Below are 21,203 nucleotides of genomic sequence, written 5' to 3' on the forward strand. Positions count from 1 at the left end.
ACTTTACGCCGTATTCAATTGAAAATACTTTTTGCGTACGCAGAAAGTCAGTGCAATGTAATAGACAAAAAAGATTCGCCTTTGAAAGTAGGCGGAAAAAAATTGCGGATTTGGGGTGCAAAGGTGGGGAAGACACTCAGCACCCTTGGGACAGCCCCCAAAGGATAACTGCGTCTAAAAAATCCCTTAATAACAAAAAACAAAAAAAGAGCACTCCAAAAAAAGACTGAAAATGGGGGCAAAAAACGACAAAGTTGGGGCACAAACACAAAAAGTAATGGGGGGGTCTGCAAGTAGGCGTGAGGTTTTTTTTTTTTTTTTTTTAAATTGCAGGTGCTTGCAATAGGTTGGTTCTTCATGATATTTTTAACTTCACTTTAGAGACTTTAAAATATGCTAGCACCCATTTTGAAGTACCCCAAATTTGATAGTACTACTTATTTTCACCAAAAAATACTGCTTTATACCATTCTTCACCACATTAATTAGAAGCTATTGAAACAACTTAAGTACCCCAAACCGCTTTATTAGGCCTATTCGGGGACATCTACATTAATCTCCAATGTTAGTGCACCTTTTTAGGGGGGTTCAGGCTGATTTCCCCATTTCTGAAAGCACTTTCCGCCTGTTCCAACATCGCGGCTTGCCATTTTCGCGTCCTTTGGAATTGAGTAGGGTGAATAGTGGGGGCACGCTCGTTAAGTTTTTGCGGCCAAAACACGCGATGACAGCGGAAACAAGATTCCGCCGTCAGTGGTGAAATTATCGCGGCTAATTGAATACGGGCCTTAATGTCTTAAATTATGAAAGTAGAGTTGTATAGCGAAAAAGGGGTGTATTTACGAAGCAAAGATGTCGATTATCAGTGGGTTTTACCACAAAATTTAAAGCAAAAAAGTATGAAGATGAACTGAGCATGCGTGTAATTGTAACGGTGAAAGACAGGTGCTGACTAGTGATTAGAGCGTGTAACATATTGAAACATTGATAAAAATTGATGTGCAGGTAAATGCAAAAAAAAAAAAAAACCCAAAATTAAAATGATTGCTTTTGTTTCCAAAATTATAATGGAATAATTATTGCATTTTTGTATGTATGGGGCTATGAAACCTTCAATTTACTGTATACTTTTGCTTTCGCCTGGTTTGTTTATATTCGGCATTGTTTGCACATTGTTTTTGTTTTGCTGTGTTTCTTGAAGATGAATTATTAAAAGTTCCTGCCGAAAGGTGCAAAAATACTATTCCGTTCTTTAGGCGTCTACAGACTGTATTTAAAGTGCTAGAGTGAATCCAGCGTGTGTCGTTCAGTTTCTTTTTCTATTGAACCATTACTCTTTCTAATATAAGCATGCTGACAGCGCCTTTCCAGGAATTTTCTTACGCGCGTACACACTGGCTTCATTCAGATTCATTCATCTCTAGTTAAAAACAGCTCAGGAGAATGTGCAGACTCAGTGCTTCAACATCTCTCCAATCAACATCTTAACTGGGTAACTTAACCGTCGCGGTGAGAGCATTGTATCAAATCCGACTCGATCATGAACTTGCTGATGTCTTAAGTGCGAACACGAAAGCAATATAAAGTGCAGACCACAAGCATTTTTTTGTAGTCCGTGGTTTAGCTTCCTCTCAACGCACAGGCACACACCCTGTTAGAAGTCAATTGTAAAAATGCAGCAAGACTGTATTGAGCCAGCCAAAAATAATACATTTGGCATTAGGGAGTGCAGTCGCTAATTGGCTGCTGCCTGAGAAAATGGTACACTTGGCGTCTACTTAACGCTGTGGTTTTGGCAGCCAGCCAGGTACAGGGTCAGGCTGTTGTGAATGAAAACGGCGTGTGGTGAGGGAGGAGTTAATCATGACTCATGTCTCGGATATGACAAAGCGGAATCGGACAGCTGTGTTTGAAGAGAACATTTGCTTTTTATTTACCAGGATTTAATGGTTAATATCTGATGGTACAGTGTACAGCATGTGAGATGTATTAGACTGTCTGAGCAGAGAATAGTCACAGAAGATAGTCTGCTGCTCAGACTATTACAAATACTTTTATTACTCACAGCACGTGGAGAGAGAGAGACAGAACTCGCTGGCTGAATTACACACATTATGTATGTCTAAGTCCTGTAACGCTCCTGTGCGTCCTCTAACTTTCCCAATTGCTGGCACTTAACCATCATTCACCTTTTATTCTGTTATAAGGCCTTTGGTCTGAAATATGCTCCTTTTCTCTCCTTTTATAGCTGGAGTCTGGGGAAGAGGTGGAAGTTGAAGAATTTTATGTGAAGTATAAGAACTTGTAAGTAAAAAAATAGATTAAGTTACCACCTTCCTATACATGAATTATATATGTATATATTTTTATATTTCTCATTAAGCATTTATTTTAATGCCGTGACTCCCAGTCTGTCACTTTGCCAGGCTGGGTATATCGCAAATCAAGGGTATCTGGGAAAAGCTCTGAAGGTGCGCACACACTAGACTACGTGTGTACGCAGCGATGTGACTGGCGACAACCCCCCCCTCCCCTGGAGACAGGCAGACATATCAGGTGGCTCCTACACACAAGTAGTTCTGGTGCTCGACTGCCCGATATGTCGGCCGCTGCCGCATTCCGCCGCATGGGGTCATCAGCCACATCATCAGGTTGGCCTGCATGTAGCGCCTGACAGTGCGTACACACTGAGCGATTTGTCGTTCCGATCCATCTGAATCGGGCAAATCGTTTAGTGTGTACGCACTTAAGAGAGATGTTGTACTTCTGCAATGTAATTATATATGTATATTATATGTATATGTTTTGGTTTGTTACTGATTACCTGGTAGTGGCACAAAATAACTAACTCTAGCATACAGATATGTACCTACCTTTGTTTTTGTTTTTTGTTACAATGTTTTACCGTGATTAAAAATGAATCCTGTGGCATTAGGGTTGGCAGCACCACAAAAGCTGGGAACTATTGCACCATATTTATAATCTGAGTAGCAGCAGGTTATAAAGTCTGATTACATTGTCATAAGCAATAAAGAGAGATAAAATTCTGTGCGCGCGTTCTTCACTGCCAATGTTTCGGGTTTTTCTCTCCTCCCATAGTTCATATTTGCACTGCCAGTGGGCCACTGTGGAAGGTCTGGAGAAAGACAAGAGGATTCAACAAAAAATTAAGCGTTTCCGGGCAAAGCAAGGTCAAAACAAGTTCCTTTCAGAGGTAAGACATGATAAGGTGCGTCTATTACCTTTTATGTTTACATTGTAGCCAAGATTGGTGTCTTTGTAACAAAGTGCATGTGTACTGGAAAGAGCTGACATTACTTTGCTTTGTAGTGTTGAGATTTCCTCGTTTTTGTGCAATAGATACTTTATAAGTTAGTGCAAGCAGGAAGCTGGTCATCTTCCTGTTGTCAGGATGTATATTACATTTTATCCCCTCTGACGGCGATAAAGAATTGTGGAATGTCCTCATGCATTGATTGACATCTTGCACCTCAAGTAAGATTGTTGCTCTTTCTACAGAACTATAAATGACTTTTATTTGAACTTCAAGCATGAGGAATATATAGGACGCCATTGTGCATTTCTATTTATTTTTTTGCTATGCAGCGCTGCCTGTTTTGGAAGAAATTTAAGGCCATCATGTCAGTTCTCAGACATTTTTTCCCTGCGATTTTGTTTGTTTAAATATTTTTTGCACGCACTTCAAACTTTTTGTAACATTTGAAAAATACATGTAAATGGTTCAGGCACAACAAGTCATTGATTCTGGTGTTACTATATGTGACTTAGCTGTTTTACTTGCTTTGAATTCTGTTTTAGTAGAGTGTGTTCTTTTTTTTTATGTATTTGAAGTAATCATGGAGCCAATAGCGATCCTTACAATGCTAAATAAGCACGCACATGCCATTGGGTATGTGGCGTGAAGTGGCAAATTATTTATTTTTGTGTATTTTTCAAGATGTTCAATCTGTTAACTGTGATTTTAAATATGGCTAAGCCAAAATATCCTGGTGATTTTAGGTTTTACTCAATTTATTTGCAAGATAACGGAGCGTTGCATCATTGTCTGCTCTAGTGGCTGATCAGTGCTAACTTAACATATATTTTGCAGGATTTAAAGTACAACGCATTAATTGTTCCCTATTAAAAACCCCACTTAGACAAGGTAGGAGTTGTGTTCATTGGGAATATAAGGTATCTTGAATATAGGAACTTCGTGGTGTGGTAATTTAGGTGTTAGGTGTAGAATGTAATTGGACTTTGCTGAAACTTTTACTATATACATATTTTCTGCTGCTGTCACTGGTTGGCTGCATCATGTTACAATCCTTGATTAGCCAAGGGGTTAACAATGTTCTTCTGTCTGAGCTATGGCTATTCATGCATATTCTGTTCCATATCTCTCCAAGAGCTAATTATGCAGAGGATTGTGGCTGTCCTTCTCAGATTTAGACAATTACCCACATGGGACTGAGCTTCTGATCACCAATTTAATTTCACTTAGATCTGTATGCAGAGCTAGAGCAAGGGTCATGCGGATAAAAGTCCTGAAGGTTTCTCTCTTGGTCTTCCGAAGATGCTCAATATGAAGTTGAATAAAAGATATATGTTGAAATGGGGCTGGGGGGATCTAAAATTATCCTGGGATTTCCCATCATTACTGCAAACCATTTCGTACGTGTCTCATCAATAATCTGAATGCCTCAGCAGTTATTTAGAATAAGTTAAAAAGGTCATCTACATATGTAAGGGGCTTGTATTTTTGAATACAGAGTAGATTTTGTTTTTTATTATTATTTTTTTTAATCACCCTTTCAGCTCCTGGTGAATGCACTGTATTCAGTTGTGTTTATCAATTTTTAAGCCAGACAGGTGTCAGTAAAGTAGAATAGCATTATGGGTAACTTGCCTAATATAGGCTAACGTCATTTTGTAATATGGTGTATATGTGCAGCAGTCATTGCAGCATATAGTCTGCCCTGCTGATATATTGACGCCAACTAGAGATCATTGGTTGCTATATTTCAGCAGGAACTCCATTCCTGAACCTATCATTAAATATGACGTAAATGTGTGATATACATTGAAACGTTGACGCAAGACTGGTGTCTGTCACGTTGTTCAAAAACCTCTGAGTGCCGCTTGTTGTATTGATTTATGAAACCACATGTGCTTCACATGCTATGAAGAGGGCAACGGGGTAATGTATTGATTATTTTAGTGAGTGCCAGTAGCTCCACCTACAGTTCCTGAACCTAAAAATATCCCTGTATGTATATATGTCTGTGTATATATACATACATTTCGGATAATATTGAAGACGCTGTTTTCCTTCCCTGAAATATTTTTATGAACCTAGAATTTAGGATAAGGAGTTTTGATGGTCCCAATCACTTGCTACTAGGAAGAACTAGGGTATATAATATGTAAGGTAAAGAATATTTTATTGTAACTGGGAGGACAATGGATAACTGACACCAGCACTTACATTTAAACCGCGCTCTTGCAAGCCGTAGTTTTCGAGAATCCGTGTGAGCTATAAGCCCTTTCGATTGCTCATTAGTGAATTGTAATTTCACACTTCATTTAAAATATTCTTCAACTTTCTCCTGCTGTAAAAGGTTTCACACAGTAATTAAGAGGCCCAGTTAACAAAGTCGAAGGAGTCTCTTACCCTCACGGGGAGCAATCTTGCTGAATTGTAGCATTTCAATTAGCATGTTTGAGGTTGTTGAGTCGGATTTCCATGTTTCTGTGACCCTAACAGCACAAATACATCCTTGGCCGAGAGAGGTTTTCCCTTAGGAATGCAGTAAATAAGACTCTGATTGTCCTATTTGTCAACAGATTGAAGATGATCTGTTTAATCCTGACTATGTGGAAGTCGATCGGTTATTGGATATTTCCAACAGCACAGATGAGAAGGGAGAGGTAAATTTGCATATATATTTTTTTATTTAATATGCTTTCATTTTGGAACAATTGACAATCCACTGTGACCTGTCCAATATAAATGTCAAGGAAACATTAATAGCATTGAAATATTTTCCTACCTGTGCTAAAAAACCTTTCCAAAGGTTTGTAGCTTGCACTCTGAGATAGAAATGTAATGACTGACCTCAACAGTGTTGGCTCTGTGTTTTGTGATGAGGGTTTCGACCTCTTGCCCCTACTAATTCAGAAGCCTCTTCTCTTTCTGCTCTATCTGCTGTCTCATCAGCTTTTTTTAAATAAAGAATAGTATGACCTTAATACTTGCTTTTTATCCTTTTGAATTCCTTGGGGGTGGGATTGCACAGTAGCCTCCTTGGGGTGGGGCGAACAGGTTTTGTGCTGGGCAAGGTGAAGATTTACTCAGTGTCCTCCTAGAGAACACGGTTTGTCCGGCGGCATCTTGGGTGATGAGGATGCTGTGCGGCGTCTTCCTCAAGGGCTTGCAGGGTTTGGGGAAGGGGGGTTGTGTGGTGTATCTTTGCTGTATGGGATTGGACCTGTTCTTAAATGCCTGCAATATAGAAGTGTAAATGTATCTTTAACACATGTGATAGAAGATATTTCATGAATTAATATAGAAGATGCAATTATTATGTACTAATCTTGTGATGCCCTTTTTGCAAAGCCTTTGACTCATTACTTGGTGAAGTGGTGTTCCCTCCCATATGAGGATAGTACATGGGAGCTGAAACAGGATTTGGATCCAGCAAAGATTGAAGAATATGAGAAACTCCAGAGCAGGGAGCCAGAAACCGAACGCGTGGTAAGAATTGGCACAGCCAACCAGTGTTTTTATTTGAAAATAGCTCAGTTATGTGGTCTTTCGGAAAACCACTAATGGGATTTACTGCATTTGAAACAGGAGCGACCTCCTGCCGACGAGTGGAAGAAATCGGAGAGTTCCAGGGAGTATCAAAACAATAACAGTCTCAGGGAATACCAGTTGGAGGGAGTGAACTGGCTGCTGTTCAATTGGTACAATACGTAAGTATTTTTTTCCCATTCTCCTTGCAGTAGCTTTAGTAAACTGTAATGGCTTTTGTTTCATGGTGTAGTTTAACCTTACAGATTTTATTGGCATCTTAGGACCGAGGTTTATACTCTATAAAAAATATGTTGAAAACCATATTTTACTGCGCTTGCTGCTTTTATAAGCTTGTGTTCTCTGCAAAACCTTCAGTAGGACCAGAGAAGAAATCATTTAACCCTTTGCGACAACTTCTGTGTAATCTGCCCTCATGGATTGCGGCTATGTTAACCAGTGGAACATAAGACAGCTGCACCTCTGCGCTGTTTAGGAACCCCAGACTGTAAGCATGCCTATGATGGGAACATTCTGTGTAGAGAAACAGTGAATCATAGCAGCACTACATCATTGCTGGGCTGACTCTCACGCGTTAGTTGTACTCCATTACAGCTGTTAAGAGATGATGCATACTTTCCAGGCTAGGATTAGAGGGAAAGTTTCTCTTCCCACCCTACTATGATGAACGAGGCTATGAGATGTACTGTGTAGCTTGCTCCTGTAAGTGTGTAGCTTATTTATTTAAAATATTAAATCTACTCTCCTAAGGCTGTATTGGTTAGAGCAGAGCATTGTGGGAGATTCAACAGCTGGAGTTCTGGACCATGGTGAACCGAGGGTTAAGGGGACAGTATTATAAAAGTCTAAATGTTATGCTGTCAATTTTTCGCACTGTCTTTATATGTATATAATATGGTTTATTAATGATAATACAGATAGGGTGATTAAATTGAGCATGAGGTTCTGTCCTGCAATGGGCGGCTGCGCACAGGAGGATAACACGTGTTTTTTTTTTTTTTTTTGCTCGCGCCTCTATCGGGTGCATGCAACAATGAGCGAGGTTTCCTTCCCTCATAACCCGCATTACTGAAGCATAGTGTGAGATTCCGACAGAACCTCTCAGCTAATTGAATCTCCCCTAAGTGCCTGTCTGAGGCGTAGTATTAATCATCTTAACAGAGATTGTAATAGGGATTATTGATCGCCATGTAACACAGAACGTTCATATTCTATTGCTTTGTTATACCAGGAATGGCTAATTATGAATGCTGCTAGCTATTCCATATATGTACGATCTGTTACTTGAAGTGTCAGTGTATATACATGTTCTATTAGAATGGGCATGTAATGGCGGCTATCTGGGTGCCTTCTGTCAGAATACCGACAGCGGCATCCCGATGGTTGGTATCCCGACAGGGGTCGGGTAAGTATACTTACCATTCCCCCCTCTAACCCTAACCCTCCCTTCTTGTAGCCTAACCCTCCTCCCTTCGTGCCTAAACCTAACCCTCCTCCCTTCGTGCCTAAACCTAACCCTCCTCCTTTCGTGCCTAAATATGAACCATATTGTAGAAGGAGTGGTAATAAAACCTGTAGTATGTATTGTAAGGTGTAACCTAGATTGCTTGCCATATAGTGTGGCAGTAAGTAAAAAATCGTGGTAAAGCGATGACATAACGTTAGCTCTTTGTCTTAATGATGTACTCAATATTGCAACTGGTGTCCTTTTATCTAATTTTCTGACCCCTTTTGCTTTGTAGACGGAATTGCATTTTAGCGGATGAGATGGGTTTGGGCAAAACCATCCAATCGATCACTTTCCTGTACGAGATATTTTTAAAGGGCATTCATGGTCCGTACTTGGTAATTGCTCCACTGTCGACAATCCCAAACTGGGAGAGGGAATTCCGCACGTGGACGGAGCTGAATGTGATCGTTTATCATGGAAGCCAAGCAAGCAGGAAAACAATACAACTGTATGAAATGTACTTTAAAGATCCACAGGTAAATCTTTGTTTGAGATCTATGAAACCCAGTTGAAAAGTTTTTTGGTGAAGGGATAACTGTGAGATTTTGTCTCAATGGGAACAATGGCATTCTCATTCATCCGTTGTGCTGGTATATCTGTGCATACCTCCTAACATTTAGACATATTAAATGGGGACAAAATAAGCCCCACTCCCAATCTGACCGAAAACCTGCCCCAATCCTCAAAGAAACACTAAGGGGTAAATTTACTAAAGTGAGAGTTTTTGGAAGTGGAGATGTTGCCCATTGCAACCAATCAGATTCTACTTAACATGTAACTAGCACCTTCTAGAAGATAATAGCTAGAATCTGGTTGCTATGGGCAATATCTCCAATTCTAAAAACTCACTTTAATAAATTTACCCATACATTTTGGGTGCAACGTCATCCTTTTTGAGGTCTGCGAATCTGGTTGGGAGGTGGGACAGATGGGAGGTAGAACATTTAATGGTTAACTGTGGATGGATCTGTTTAATAGACTACTGGAAATAGGGCATTTTCTGTAATAAGGGAGAAGGAGAACAGGACTATAGTATAGCTTACTGTTGTACATTCAGCGCCTTGGCCTAGTGTATTATTAGAGTGGGTGATATTTATCTGATACTTGGTTTGCCTACCCTATTATATCTTCTGCTGTGTAGTCATTCACTGGTCAGGCGCTCTTTGGTTAAACAGGCCAGCTGTGTCTGCAGCTTGAAGTTGCTGTTTAAAAGCAGTTTGAGAGTAGCAAGTTTCTGCCATATATTTTATTACATCCCCAGATTCACTGATGAGTTAACCTTGATGATATATTTTTTTTTCTCTACTATTAGAGACGAGCAATAAAGGGTGCCTATAAGTTCCATGCCATCATCACAACGTTTGAAATGATTCTGACGGACTGCCCTGAGCTCCGAAACATACACTGGCGATGTGTGGTTATTGATGAGGCTCACCGACTGAAGAACAGGAACTGCAAACTATTGGAAGGACTAAAGATGATGGATCTGGTGAGTATTTGGCGCATGCCTAACGTGGTCTTTTCATGTGTGGTGGCCGTTAGGGTGCAGGATGATATGAAAATACATTTTGGTCAGGAAAAGTGCATTAGTGCTTTGTACCTTGTTTGTATTCCTGTGACTACCTGTATCTGTGCACACTTGTTTCTGCTGCTTCAGTCTTTTAGAGGAGAGCAACTTGTGAGTAAGTGACAGTATATGCCACGTGTGACTACTGAATCAGCACTGCCTGGCTCTGGGCTAAAGTTGGACTTGACATCTGCTCTTCAGGAATTAGAATGGAAAAGTGAAAAACTTTCATGACCTATATTTTTGTGGTTGGATTTAGTGCTGTGCTGTGGGTTATAGTGAGGCTATATAACCTGTGGTTGTCCAGCTGTTCCTGAACTGCACCTCCCAGCTTGTCCTGCTAACAGCAGTATACTGGTTGTGTGTGTTAGGTTTACAGTAGTATCCTTACATTTTACTCCTCTTCGTAGAACATTTTTTTTACACCACCTAAAAGCGATTAGTGCATTGCCTGTGTAATCCTACTTGTTTCCTGCACACATCAGACACCGCCATTTTGTGGGCTGCACCAATATACATAATAATGCATCCCATCTATTTGCTATTTACTAGTATCATCCCTTAACCTAATGCACTTTGTGGGTCATTGGCAGAAATCTATTTTACGCTACTTAAATTGCGCCCGTTTTTGTCTATTTTTATATGAATTTTTTTTAATAAAAATCTTTTATGGCGTGTGGTGTCACTTAGTCCTATCCAGTCTTGATTTGTTATAATCCAAGTATCTTTTAGGATTTAGCACCTGTTTCTAAAGGGCCTGATGCTGTTGAATGAGCTTTGTGTGGGCTTAAAGTCAGCTCTCAATCGGGGACTGTGAAGAGGTCCTGCCTTTGTTGTGGAATGGCTGCTTGCTCTCCTGGTCTCATTCTTCGCTTGCTGTGTTTTCAGGAACACAAAGTGCTGCTAACAGGGACCCCTTTGCAAAACACTGTGGAAGAGCTCTTCAGCCTGCTGAATTTCCTGGAGCCAGACCGCTTCCCTTCAGAGAGCAACTTCATGCAAGAGTTTGGCGATCTGAAAACTGAAGAACAGGTACAATATAGCGCAATTCATCTCGTACAAACAGCTATAGGTATCGGAAGCTGTTTTAATGAAATGCGGCTCTTGGATCAAAAGTGCAAGAAATCACAATGGGGAGAGAAGCTGGTCTCTTGTATTAGCTTCTGGCTGGCTAGGGCACATATTTAGATATATATAAAAAGAGGAGAACTTAGCCTTGCCAAAATACAATTATGTTGTTAAACAAAGTTTTTTGTTTTTTTTTGTTAAATAAACAAACCCTGGCCATAGGTACAAAAACTACAAGGGATCCTGAAACCAATGATGTTAAGACGTCTTAAGGAAGATGTTGAGAAGAACTTGGCCCCAAAAGAAGAAACCATTATTGAAGTAGAGCTGACCAACATCCAGAAGAAATATTACAGAGCCATCCTGGAGAAGAACTTTGCTTTCCTCTCCAAAGGAGGCGGAGGCGGCCATGCCAATGTCCCCAATCTTCTAAACACTATGATGGAGCTGAGGAAATGCTGCAATCATCCCTACCTTATTAATGGTGAGTCTGCAGGTCATTAAAATATCTGGCCGATGGCGTAAGCAATTTCTTCTCAGCTTTCAAGGCTTTAATGTATTCTATTCTATTATTTCCAGTTCTTCAGGGGGCTATGCACCAACGTTTTGCACAGAGCTCTGCAGGAAAGCTGTTTCCTTAGCAATAAATATAGGGTTACCCTAAGGTCTAACGTTTTATCCCATTTCTAGGGGCAGAAGGGCTTTTGGTTTGTGGTGGTGACTGTCCCACTTTAAAATCCTGGATTATTTGTCATCTGATGAGTGGCCTTGCAAATTACATATATTTGGTTTAATTGTTGTGGAGTTCAGTAAAATATACTGTAGATTAAATACTGAAGTATTCTATGGCTGTTTTTAACTTGTAAAGCAATATGGCTGTTAGCTATTGTGGTGCCTACATTCTTATTTGTACCATTTTTGTGTTTTCTAACACACTGTGTGTGTCTGTCTAAAACGGTTAATGTAGAAATGAAGTGGTGAATTATTTTTTTTTTTACAGCTTGCTTAAGATTTTCTAGTGAGTAGCTTAAGAGGATGATAGAATAGAAGAGTGATTGTTTATGATGTAATAACAGTAGGGGCAAATGGTTATCATGCGTTCTTTATGGCGTACAGTATTTTGATAATTATATTAACGAATGTTTCACTTACCCCAAATAATTCTGTACAGTCAATAACTTTTACCTGGGTTGGGTACGGGATGCTGGCGGTCAAAATCTCGACACTGGCATCCCAACCTTCTCCTAACCCCAGTACTTACTGTCGGGATGCTGGTGTCTGCATTCTGAGCCCCAGGATTTAAACTACATCCTCTTACCTTGCTACCTTCTCTTTATTGTTGAGGTTATTTTGTGACCAATACAATTTTGAGTGTGTAATTCATAGTTTAGCTAAAGAAGCATCACTTTAATGCTACTAAATTAGATTGGGATAGATAAGTATGGAGAGATTAATATCGTCAGCAAAGGCAAAACACAAAAATGCATGTATCTATATAAATCTGGATACCGTGTGAGATATATTATGTGTGTTTATGAAATAATGTATATTGTATAAATCAAATGTTGAAGGTCGTGATGAAAATCTGAAAGAATAGTTTTTCTGTCTGTGTAATTATCCTTTCATTGCTGTTATCCCAATATTGAAGTTATAGCGTGATACTCAAATTTAATGGAGATTTGAGAGGAAGCCGATGAGCTTGTTAGTAAATTGTTAGTCTTCATATTCTGTGTGGATTTGTTTGAACAAATAATTTGGAAGCCAGTGTGATGCTCTCTGATCTGTATCTTTGCCCTGTATTCCCAACTGTGCTGGGTTTTTGTAAGAAATTTGTACATCAGAAATTTACCGTTGTCTTCTTGCCTTTGTGTGGTGTAGAGAATCTATAGTGTCTGCATTTTTCCATCACAAATTCATTATACAGTATACTCTAATAATACTCTGTAACATGCGAACATCAATTTGCAGCGAGGTACTGTAGGAAATGTTAGTGGTTGTCACTTTAAAGGCACATCTGCATTTCCGCCTTACTCCCTCATAAAACTGTTTGCAAATTATATTTAATTACAACCTGGTAACCTGCAGTGATTGATGTGCAGGGTCCTACAGCCCCCTATTTCCTTTTCCCTTAGGCTGTGACTCTCACTCACAATAACATTTTTAGACAAGGCTGTCACTCGTGGGGGCGGATTTCATCCTGGGCAGTTTGCCCCAGGCCCCGTGCTGCTGACTCAGTCAGGAACCGCATGCACCGTCTGTTTGCTTGTCGTTGCCGGCTTGTGCTTTCCTCTGAGCCCTGCTTGCAATTTCTACAATTGGACTCTGAGCCTACCCTTAAGCCTTGGATAGGAGTTGCCTTTACAGCAATAAAGACCACTTGTTTGTCAAACCCATAGCCGCCGAATTCTCGCCATGTCGTATTTTCAGGATTTCCCAATCACTTAGCGAGCGCACAAAGCCCCTCGCTTTACATGGATTGGTTTGTTGGCTGGTTTGAGTACAGTGGCATCATTTGTTGTCTGTGTATTAGAAGAGTTAATAGATAAAAATGTATTTCCTTAAAGCTGCATTAACCTTTAAAACATTGTAGAATTCTGGGCACTGACTAACCTTCAAGTGGGACATAATTGGTCTCTATTTAAAGTGTTCTCTTCAGTGCTACATTTGGCAGAAAAATAATAGATCTATTTAATTTGTTTGTATGGTAATTGCGCTAGTTGTCAGATGTTAGCACAACAGTGCCATTAGTTAGCAGAGGATGATCTCTCCAGTTCAGCTATTGCCGGAGAGCCAGGCTCTAGCTCTATATCACTGTAAATTGTCCATTAGACTTATCTGCACCCCCCCCCCTCTGTTTTAACCATTTCATTGCTTACTACAAAAGCATGTTGTGTTCCACGGAATAGCGCTGCGGCTTCACGTTCCACCCTCCCGTTTACCAGCAGTCTCTAAATCTCTGTAGGTGCTGAAGAGAAAATTTTGGAAGAATTTAAAGAAGCGCACAATGGTGACTTTCCAGATTTTCCGCTCCAGGCTATGATCCAGGCCGCCGGCAAACTAGTACTGATTGACAAGCTGCTGCCAAAACTGAAAGCTGGTGGCCACAGGGTGCTCATCTTCTCCCAGATGGTGCGTTGTTTGGACATTCTGGAAGACTACCTCATCCAACGCAGGTGAATACGTGCGCCAGCTTGAATGGTAACCAGTAGTTCCGGTCACAAAACAGATCTGTGCCCCAGTTAGGTTTACTGTTGGGGGAAAAGTTCTGTAGTCCCCTATTACTGTCCACATTACTCCTGGTTTTATTACTTTTTTTAATACCTGAAATTGGGAGGTAAACTTCTAAAGTAGTTGCTCTTTTTTTATCAATAATATTTAAAAATGACAGCAAACTATAAATGCTGCTGTCTTCTTACCACAAATATTTATTGGGGTTTATCCAAGTAGGTGTGAGTTTGCGAAAGTAAATGTTTTGCGAAACTCGCATACATCGCACAAATGCATGCACCTCGAGAAAAGCGAGAACTAGTTACAAATGGCAATTTGCGTTAGTCACGGTGAGGTTGCACAACTTTTTTCCAAAATTCCCCCTGGGAGTAGTATATGAAAAAGTATGGAAACCACCCTGGACCCCATACATAGTGGTAACTGAGATAGCAGAGCCATACAGGAGGCTGTTAGTGGCCATAAGGAAAGTACTGGAGGTTTTTAAAAGGTGTCAAATGGCTGATTTTTGCACATTTTATTGATTGTTGAAAAATGATAGCAAGCGACTACAGAAAAATGTTTGGATAGTAATTTTTCAGTGCTTTTATACAAGTTTGTCAAAATTTGGAATAAACACTTTTACCTTTCATCTGCAATTTCTAAGTGCCTCAAGACAACAGCTCCACATACCTGTCCCACATCATTTACACCTCCACATACCTGTACCACATCATTTACACCCCTGCATACCTGTCACACATCATTTACACCTCCACATACCTGTCCCACATCATTTACACCTCCACATACCTGTCCCACATCATTTACACCTCCACATACCTGTCCCACATCATTTACACCTCTGCATACCTGTCCCACATCATTTGCACCTCTGCATACCTGTCCCACATCATTTACACCTCCCCATACCTGTCCCACATCATTTACACCTCCACATACCTGTCCCACATCATTTACACCTCCACATACCTGTCCCACATCATTTACACCTCCACATACCTGTCCCACATCATTTACACCTCCACATACCTGTCCCACATCATTTACACCTCCACATACCTGTCCCACATCATTTACACCTCCACATACCTGTCCTACATCATTTACACCTCCACATACCTGTCCCACATCATTTACACCTCCGCATACCTGTCCCACATCATTTACACCTCCGCATACCTGTCCCACATCATTTACACCTCCGCATACCTGTCCCACATTATTTACACCTCTGCATACCTGTCCCACATCATTTACACCTCTGCATACCTGTCCCATGTAATTTAACCCATTATTGAGCTTTTTAGCGAAATTCACCTGGAAACTGACATGTCTTGATTGTCTAAATGATGCTGTTTAAACCCCTCCAAGTGACTCAATCCCCAGTGAAAGTTCAGATCCATCTAGAATGTGAATGTGACTTGTAACAGCAGGGCTATGCCCACTGCAGTGCTGCTGAATAGAGAACCATGTGGCAGGCAAACAGCAGCCCCTCATTGTAATTCCGTTCACAAGTTTGCAGTTGAAATACATCAACCTTTTCGAGGAGGCTGTTGTAGGCGTTTGTTTTAAGTAAATAGAATAAATTGAAGTACTGGTCTTGATGATAACCCTTCCTTTTCAGATACCCATATGAGAGAATTGATGGCAGAGTGAGAGGCAACCTTCGCCAGGCTGCTATTGACAGATTCTCCAAGCCTGATTCTGATAGGTTTGTGTTCCTGCTGTGTACAAGGGCAGGAGGTCTGGGCATTAATTTAACTGCTGCTGATACTTGCATTATCTTTGATTCTGACTGGAACCCCCAGAATGACCTTCAGGTAAGCGCCTTTGCTGTACTGTTAATCTGCTTTTTGAAGTATGAATCTTAAATGTGGTTTAAATTTTACAGGATGTATCTCTGATTCTAGCAGGTGTCACTGTTGTTGTTATTTGGTGATGTTACCGATTGTTTAGTTTCGCACTTATAGTTGTGATAAGATGGGAAATAATAGGGTTTTAATATAGAAACGATAAAATGATTTAACTATTAAACCCGTAATACGTAAGGCTGTGCCACTTCAGTACATTGTTTGCCTAATATGGTTAGTCCTAAATTGCAGTCACTACATAAAGACATGGTGCTTCCAAAGAGATTTATTTTTGGTGCTGTTCTTTAGGCTCAGGCTCGATGTCATCGCATTGGTCAAAGTAAATCTGTGAAAATTTATCGGCTGATCACAAGGAATTCCTATGAGCGGGAGATGTTTGATAAGGCCAGCTTGAAACTCGGCCTGGACAAGGCAGTATTGCAGTCTATGAGCGGAAGAGAAAATGCTACCAATGGGGTAAGTCTGTAGAATTGTGTAGAAGAATGCCACAAAATATGCGCGCACGCTACAGGGATCCCTCATTGCCTGTGTTGCACCAGTCTGCTACATGAAAGGGATTTCTCAAGAGCCAACAGAGATGACTGTTCTCCTGTCCCTGCCTGCAGGTACAACAGCTTTCTAAAAAGGAAATAGAAGACCTGCTGCGGAAAGGTGCATATGGTGCTCTGATGGATGAAGAAGATGAAGGCTCCAAGTTCTGTGAAGAAGATATAGATCAAATTCTCTCCAGAAGAACCCACACCATCACTATTGAGTCTGAGGGAAAGGGCTCAACCTTTGCTAAAGTATGTTGTCATTTCTGTAATTGGGTTGTAAGATTGTTTCATTATGGTTTATCTTCATGTGATCTGGCGACCAATCATTAATGTGTTGATGTGGGCCTCTATAACTCTGTATGATATGATTACTACTTTTATTATTCCTTTTACATTACTGTGCAGTGGTAGACAGTGCGAAAAACAGGCCATACATTGTGATGTAGTGCAGTATCCAGGCTTATATTTAAAGGTTTCCACTAAGAAACTACATGGTGCTTCTAAAGGAACATATAGTGAATTTTCAGTAATTTTTTAAGCTGGGTACACACATGGTCGACGACTGACCCATCGACCTATCAAATGATTGGTAAGTGCATACACACTTACCAATCGTTTGGCCGATGTGTCTGATCTGACATCACTGACACCTGGCCGAGTTAAGTTGTCAGTCACTGTCTGGTCCCTGCAGCAAGTGTACAGGCGATTAGTGGGTCGCCTGTACACACTGCCAGATGTGCCGACTATAACTGCAAGATGCATCGGCTGTGCAGCAGGGAAGATGCGATATGTCTTTGAATTACGTAATTCACAGACATATTGTCTGTACACAACCGCCAATGCACTACAGATATATCGCCCGTTCCATTGAACGGGCGTTATATATCTGTCAGTGGGTACCCAGCATTAGGCTGAGACTCAGTGCCATCACATTTCTGCGGTCTTGTAGTAGGGAAATAAATATTATAGGATGTTGCTGCACTTCCACAGATCTCGCATGCTTACCTGGCTCTGCTAGCTTCCAGCAACTAGAATGGCTAATTGTAATAGTCTTTTCTGATAGTAGAAATCATGGAATATGATTCCTTTCGTTGATGCAATGTATAATATAGGTTTTCTAGCATTGTTCGGGCTGTGATTCTGCACCAAACCATAGCAACCAATAAAACATTTGCTTTGATTATCTAGTTTGCATTGGATATAACAAAAAGCTAATTGCTGATTGGTCTAATTGCTGATTTGCATTTGTTAGTTCTGTAGTAAGGGAAAGTTTTATATTTTGGCAGGTTGCACTTTTATGCTATAGTCATTTTTTATGTTTATACCAGGCCAGTTTTGTTGCTTCTGGTAATCGCACAGACATCTCTTTGGATGACCCCAATTTCTGGCAAAAGTGGGCAAAGAAAGCAGAACTTGATCTTGATATGTTAAATGGAAGAGTAAGTATGTGCCTTAAAGTTTCACAGTATAATGGGTACTTGGTTCTTTTACATACTTTTTATCTGTGCATTCAATTTAACATTGTAGAACACCTTGGTCATTGATACCCCACGAGTAAGAAAACAGACCAGATTGTACAGTGCCGTAAAGGAGGATGAACTGATGGAATTTTCTGACTTAGAGAGTGATTCTGAGGACAAACCCAACATCAAGCCACGTCGGCCACAGGACAAATCTCAGGGCTATGCAAGAAGTGAATGTTTCAGAGTTGAGAAGAATCTTCTGGTCTATGGGTACGTTCATAGTTCTTGATCTGTTGCTGCTGTGTGACTGTGTGCACATAATATAGAACATGACATGGCGTAAGGTTTTCAGCACCCTGTTAATGACAGATGTAGTTTCCATCTCACATGTCATCACTTATTAGGCATCTGGATTTGTATTTTTATGCACTTGCATAGCTGTCTTTGGAGCACAGTGTGAACCTTTTCAATTTGGTGGTAGGTGGGGACGCTGGACAGATATTCTTTCCCACGGGCGTTTCAAGCGTCAGCTTTCTGAACAAGACGTGGAAACCATCTGTCGTACCATTCTGGTCTACTGTCTGAACCATTACAGAGGGGATGAGAACATCAAGAGTTTCATCTGGGACCTCATTACACCAACAGAAGATGGGCAGACTCGTGCTCTGGTGAACCACTCTGGTAGGTATCCAGAGTCATGCTAGTTATGTATATTAAAACCACAGAAGTTTAATTGCTTCTATGAGGCTATGATTGGAAGAAAGTTACAATATTGTGACATGCCACAATGCTTTCTTTCCATTATTGTAAAGCTTTGTGTTCTGTAATGTTTTAAAGAAGAATGTTTCTGTTGTAATTTATTGATACCACTGCCGCAGAAAACACATTCTATATTACCCTGAAGATTAATATTACAGTATTGGCTTTCATGGCACTATTTAAAAACCGTGCACTGCGTCCTATGTACTAAACCAGGATTCTCTGAATGTAACTGTCAGATTGCAAAGGTTTAATGATGAGAGTGCTAATAAGTAGTAGTAATCTCACCACATTTAAACTTTTTATTGCATTTAACTTCATGCTTTTACTGCATGTGGAGATATTATCTTTGGTGTTCCAGTTTTTATAATTCTGATATGTTATACATAAAAATAAACATTAGATCACTAAATTGATAATACTTACACAAAAAAAGCATTTTAAGATGATTATGCCACATGTTTTCTTCCTGAATTTATTAGTGTAATCTCTACATTTTATTTCATTGGTCTCTTGTATAATGTGTCTTGTAGTTTCTGGGAGGAGACTGTGTTCTCTGTAGTCTCTCTGATGTCCTGTGTCTCCGAACACTCTAACTCTAGTGTTCTCATTCAGGCCTCTCTGCCCCAGTACCCAGGGGAAGGAAAGGAAAGAAGGTGAAGAGCCAGAACGCTCAGCCTGTGCTCAAGCATGCGGACTGGCTCCCCAGCTGTAACCCAGACACCTTGTTTCAGGAGGATAGCTACAAAAAGCACCTTAAGCATCATTGTAACAAGTAAGCAGTGAAAGTGTCTTTCTTCTAATGTGTGACCACAGGCCAGAGACAAATAGCACTGATTCACACCCTGACCACAGAGCGTTCAGTGTGAAGGTAGAAAGAGCTTCTGTAAGGCGGCGGTGTCTGGCTCGTGCTTCTCACTACATGTTACTTTTGTGCTGATGAAGATCTGCTGCGTGTACATAAAAAGAAAAAGTGCTTTGTTTTTTAGACGAGGCTTTGTTTGTCTTTGTTGGTAATTTTCCAAATTGGTTGGTATTATATTAGTTGTTGGGGATCTGAGCCCACATGAAAATGAATTTAAATTGCACCTGAGATGATGAATTGGCAATTTTGGATCCATTCATATTTACCCATATGCTTACATATGTTTTGTTATTTGTTCTGGAAACAATCGCCTTTCTTTTGGTTATTTGTTTTTTGTCTGTTTTTTTTTTTTTTTCCTCTTTGCTGCTAAACATCTTTATGAATGCATGGGTTCTAGCATTGTAGTCGCACCTGTACTGTGGTAATGAAAATAAGCATGAAACTGTTGTAATTCATCCACACACGGCAGTAACAAAATCCTTATTTGTTACGTGTTAAAGATCCCATTGTAGTTTTATGCTGACGTAACTGACATACTTTAATTCCATCCATTTGGTGATTGTTAGAGTGCAGCCAGCACACTCCCCCCCCCCACCTTTGCTACCTAAAATCCAGATCTTGGTTGCACACGTGAAGTCTCCTTCAGTGTGCTTAGGAAATGTATTCAGTACTGCCCTCTTCTAAACAGCCAAGGGCATTTATCGCCTCCCTAACTGTAACGAGTACAAAGACTGCCACCTGCAGATAGATGACGTTTCAGCTCAGGAGCCACAAATGCCTCCTATTGAGAGTGTGTCAGCACAGATAAATGAGTTGATCATAACCCACACACCTGCATTAAAGCTGAATATCCTTAACATCTGGCCAACCACTAGTCTAAATAATTATTAGTTGTATGCATTATTTCTTAGTCAGGCAAAAGCTCCAGTTTTAGTCTTAAAATCCCAACAACATGTGATTACCATATACGTTCTAGTATTGTTATGGCCTAGCAGTGTCTCAGAATAATTTCATATACATTTACAGTTCATGTTACAGAATTAGATGTGTGTTATACATTTTATTGGGTCTTTATTAATGGATTATTTTGTGAAGTCACATAAAAAAACAAAGTATAGTAAAAATCGTGTATATGTATTAGTGTACATTAAAGACTGCCTTTTTGTGTTACTATTTTTTCTGGTACTTACAAAATAAATATATGGATCCAAGATTCTAAGGCAGGAAGGCAAAAAAAAATAAAATACTTCAATATTTCAAAATTATGACAAATTAAGATAAATTCCATCTTTATTAGATTGTAATTATCGGTTTAGCTTCATATTGAGACCTCAAAAGGAACCAGTGCTACTGTATCACGCTTCCTATTCCAGATGTGTACATAGCAACTGACTAATTATGCGTGCGCCTCCCCCCTTAACCCCCTACACATAATATGCAACATTAATCTCATGATCTAAGGTCTGACAAGGGTGAAATTAAGGACAGTTCATAATGGTCTTCAGTGGTTTTGCTTGGA

General features: G+C 40.1%; 1 protein-coding gene across 3 annotated transcripts in view; it reads left to right on the forward strand.

The window, feature by feature from the left end:
- Positions 1-21,203, forward strand: part of CHD7 (chromodomain helicase DNA binding protein 7) — a 129,917-nt gene that overhangs the window by 93,791 nt on the left and 14,923 nt on the right. For all 3 annotated transcript variants that reach the window (XM_088469315.1, XM_088469314.1, XM_088469316.1), the window contains exons 7-23: positions 2,249-2,304; positions 3,100-3,214; positions 5,848-5,931; positions 6,620-6,757; positions 6,857-6,978; positions 8,560-8,803; positions 9,640-9,816; positions 10,783-10,926; positions 11,185-11,446; positions 13,925-14,135; positions 15,815-16,010; positions 16,350-16,517; positions 16,667-16,846; positions 17,926-18,036; positions 18,125-18,330; positions 18,542-18,741; positions 19,435-19,594. In XM_088469315.1, the coding sequence (XP_088325441.1) occupies positions 2,249-2,304; positions 3,100-3,214; positions 5,848-5,931; positions 6,620-6,757; positions 6,857-6,978; positions 8,560-8,803; positions 9,640-9,816; positions 10,783-10,926; positions 11,185-11,446; positions 13,925-14,135; positions 15,815-16,010; positions 16,350-16,517; positions 16,667-16,846; positions 17,926-18,036; positions 18,125-18,330; positions 18,542-18,741; positions 19,435-19,594 (2,774 nt within the window). The remainder of the gene's footprint in view (positions 1-2,248; positions 2,305-3,099; positions 3,215-5,847; positions 5,932-6,619; positions 6,758-6,856; positions 6,979-8,559; positions 8,804-9,639; positions 9,817-10,782; positions 10,927-11,184; positions 11,447-13,924; positions 14,136-15,814; positions 16,011-16,349; positions 16,518-16,666; positions 16,847-17,925; positions 18,037-18,124; positions 18,331-18,541; positions 18,742-19,434; positions 19,595-21,203) is intronic.

Source organism: Taudactylus pleione, unplaced genomic scaffold, assembly GCF_031769625.1.
Source record: "Taudactylus pleione unplaced genomic scaffold, aTauple2 ptg000090l, whole genome shotgun sequence".
NCBI lineage: Eukaryota > Metazoa > Chordata > Amphibia > Anura > Myobatrachidae > Taudactylus > Taudactylus pleione.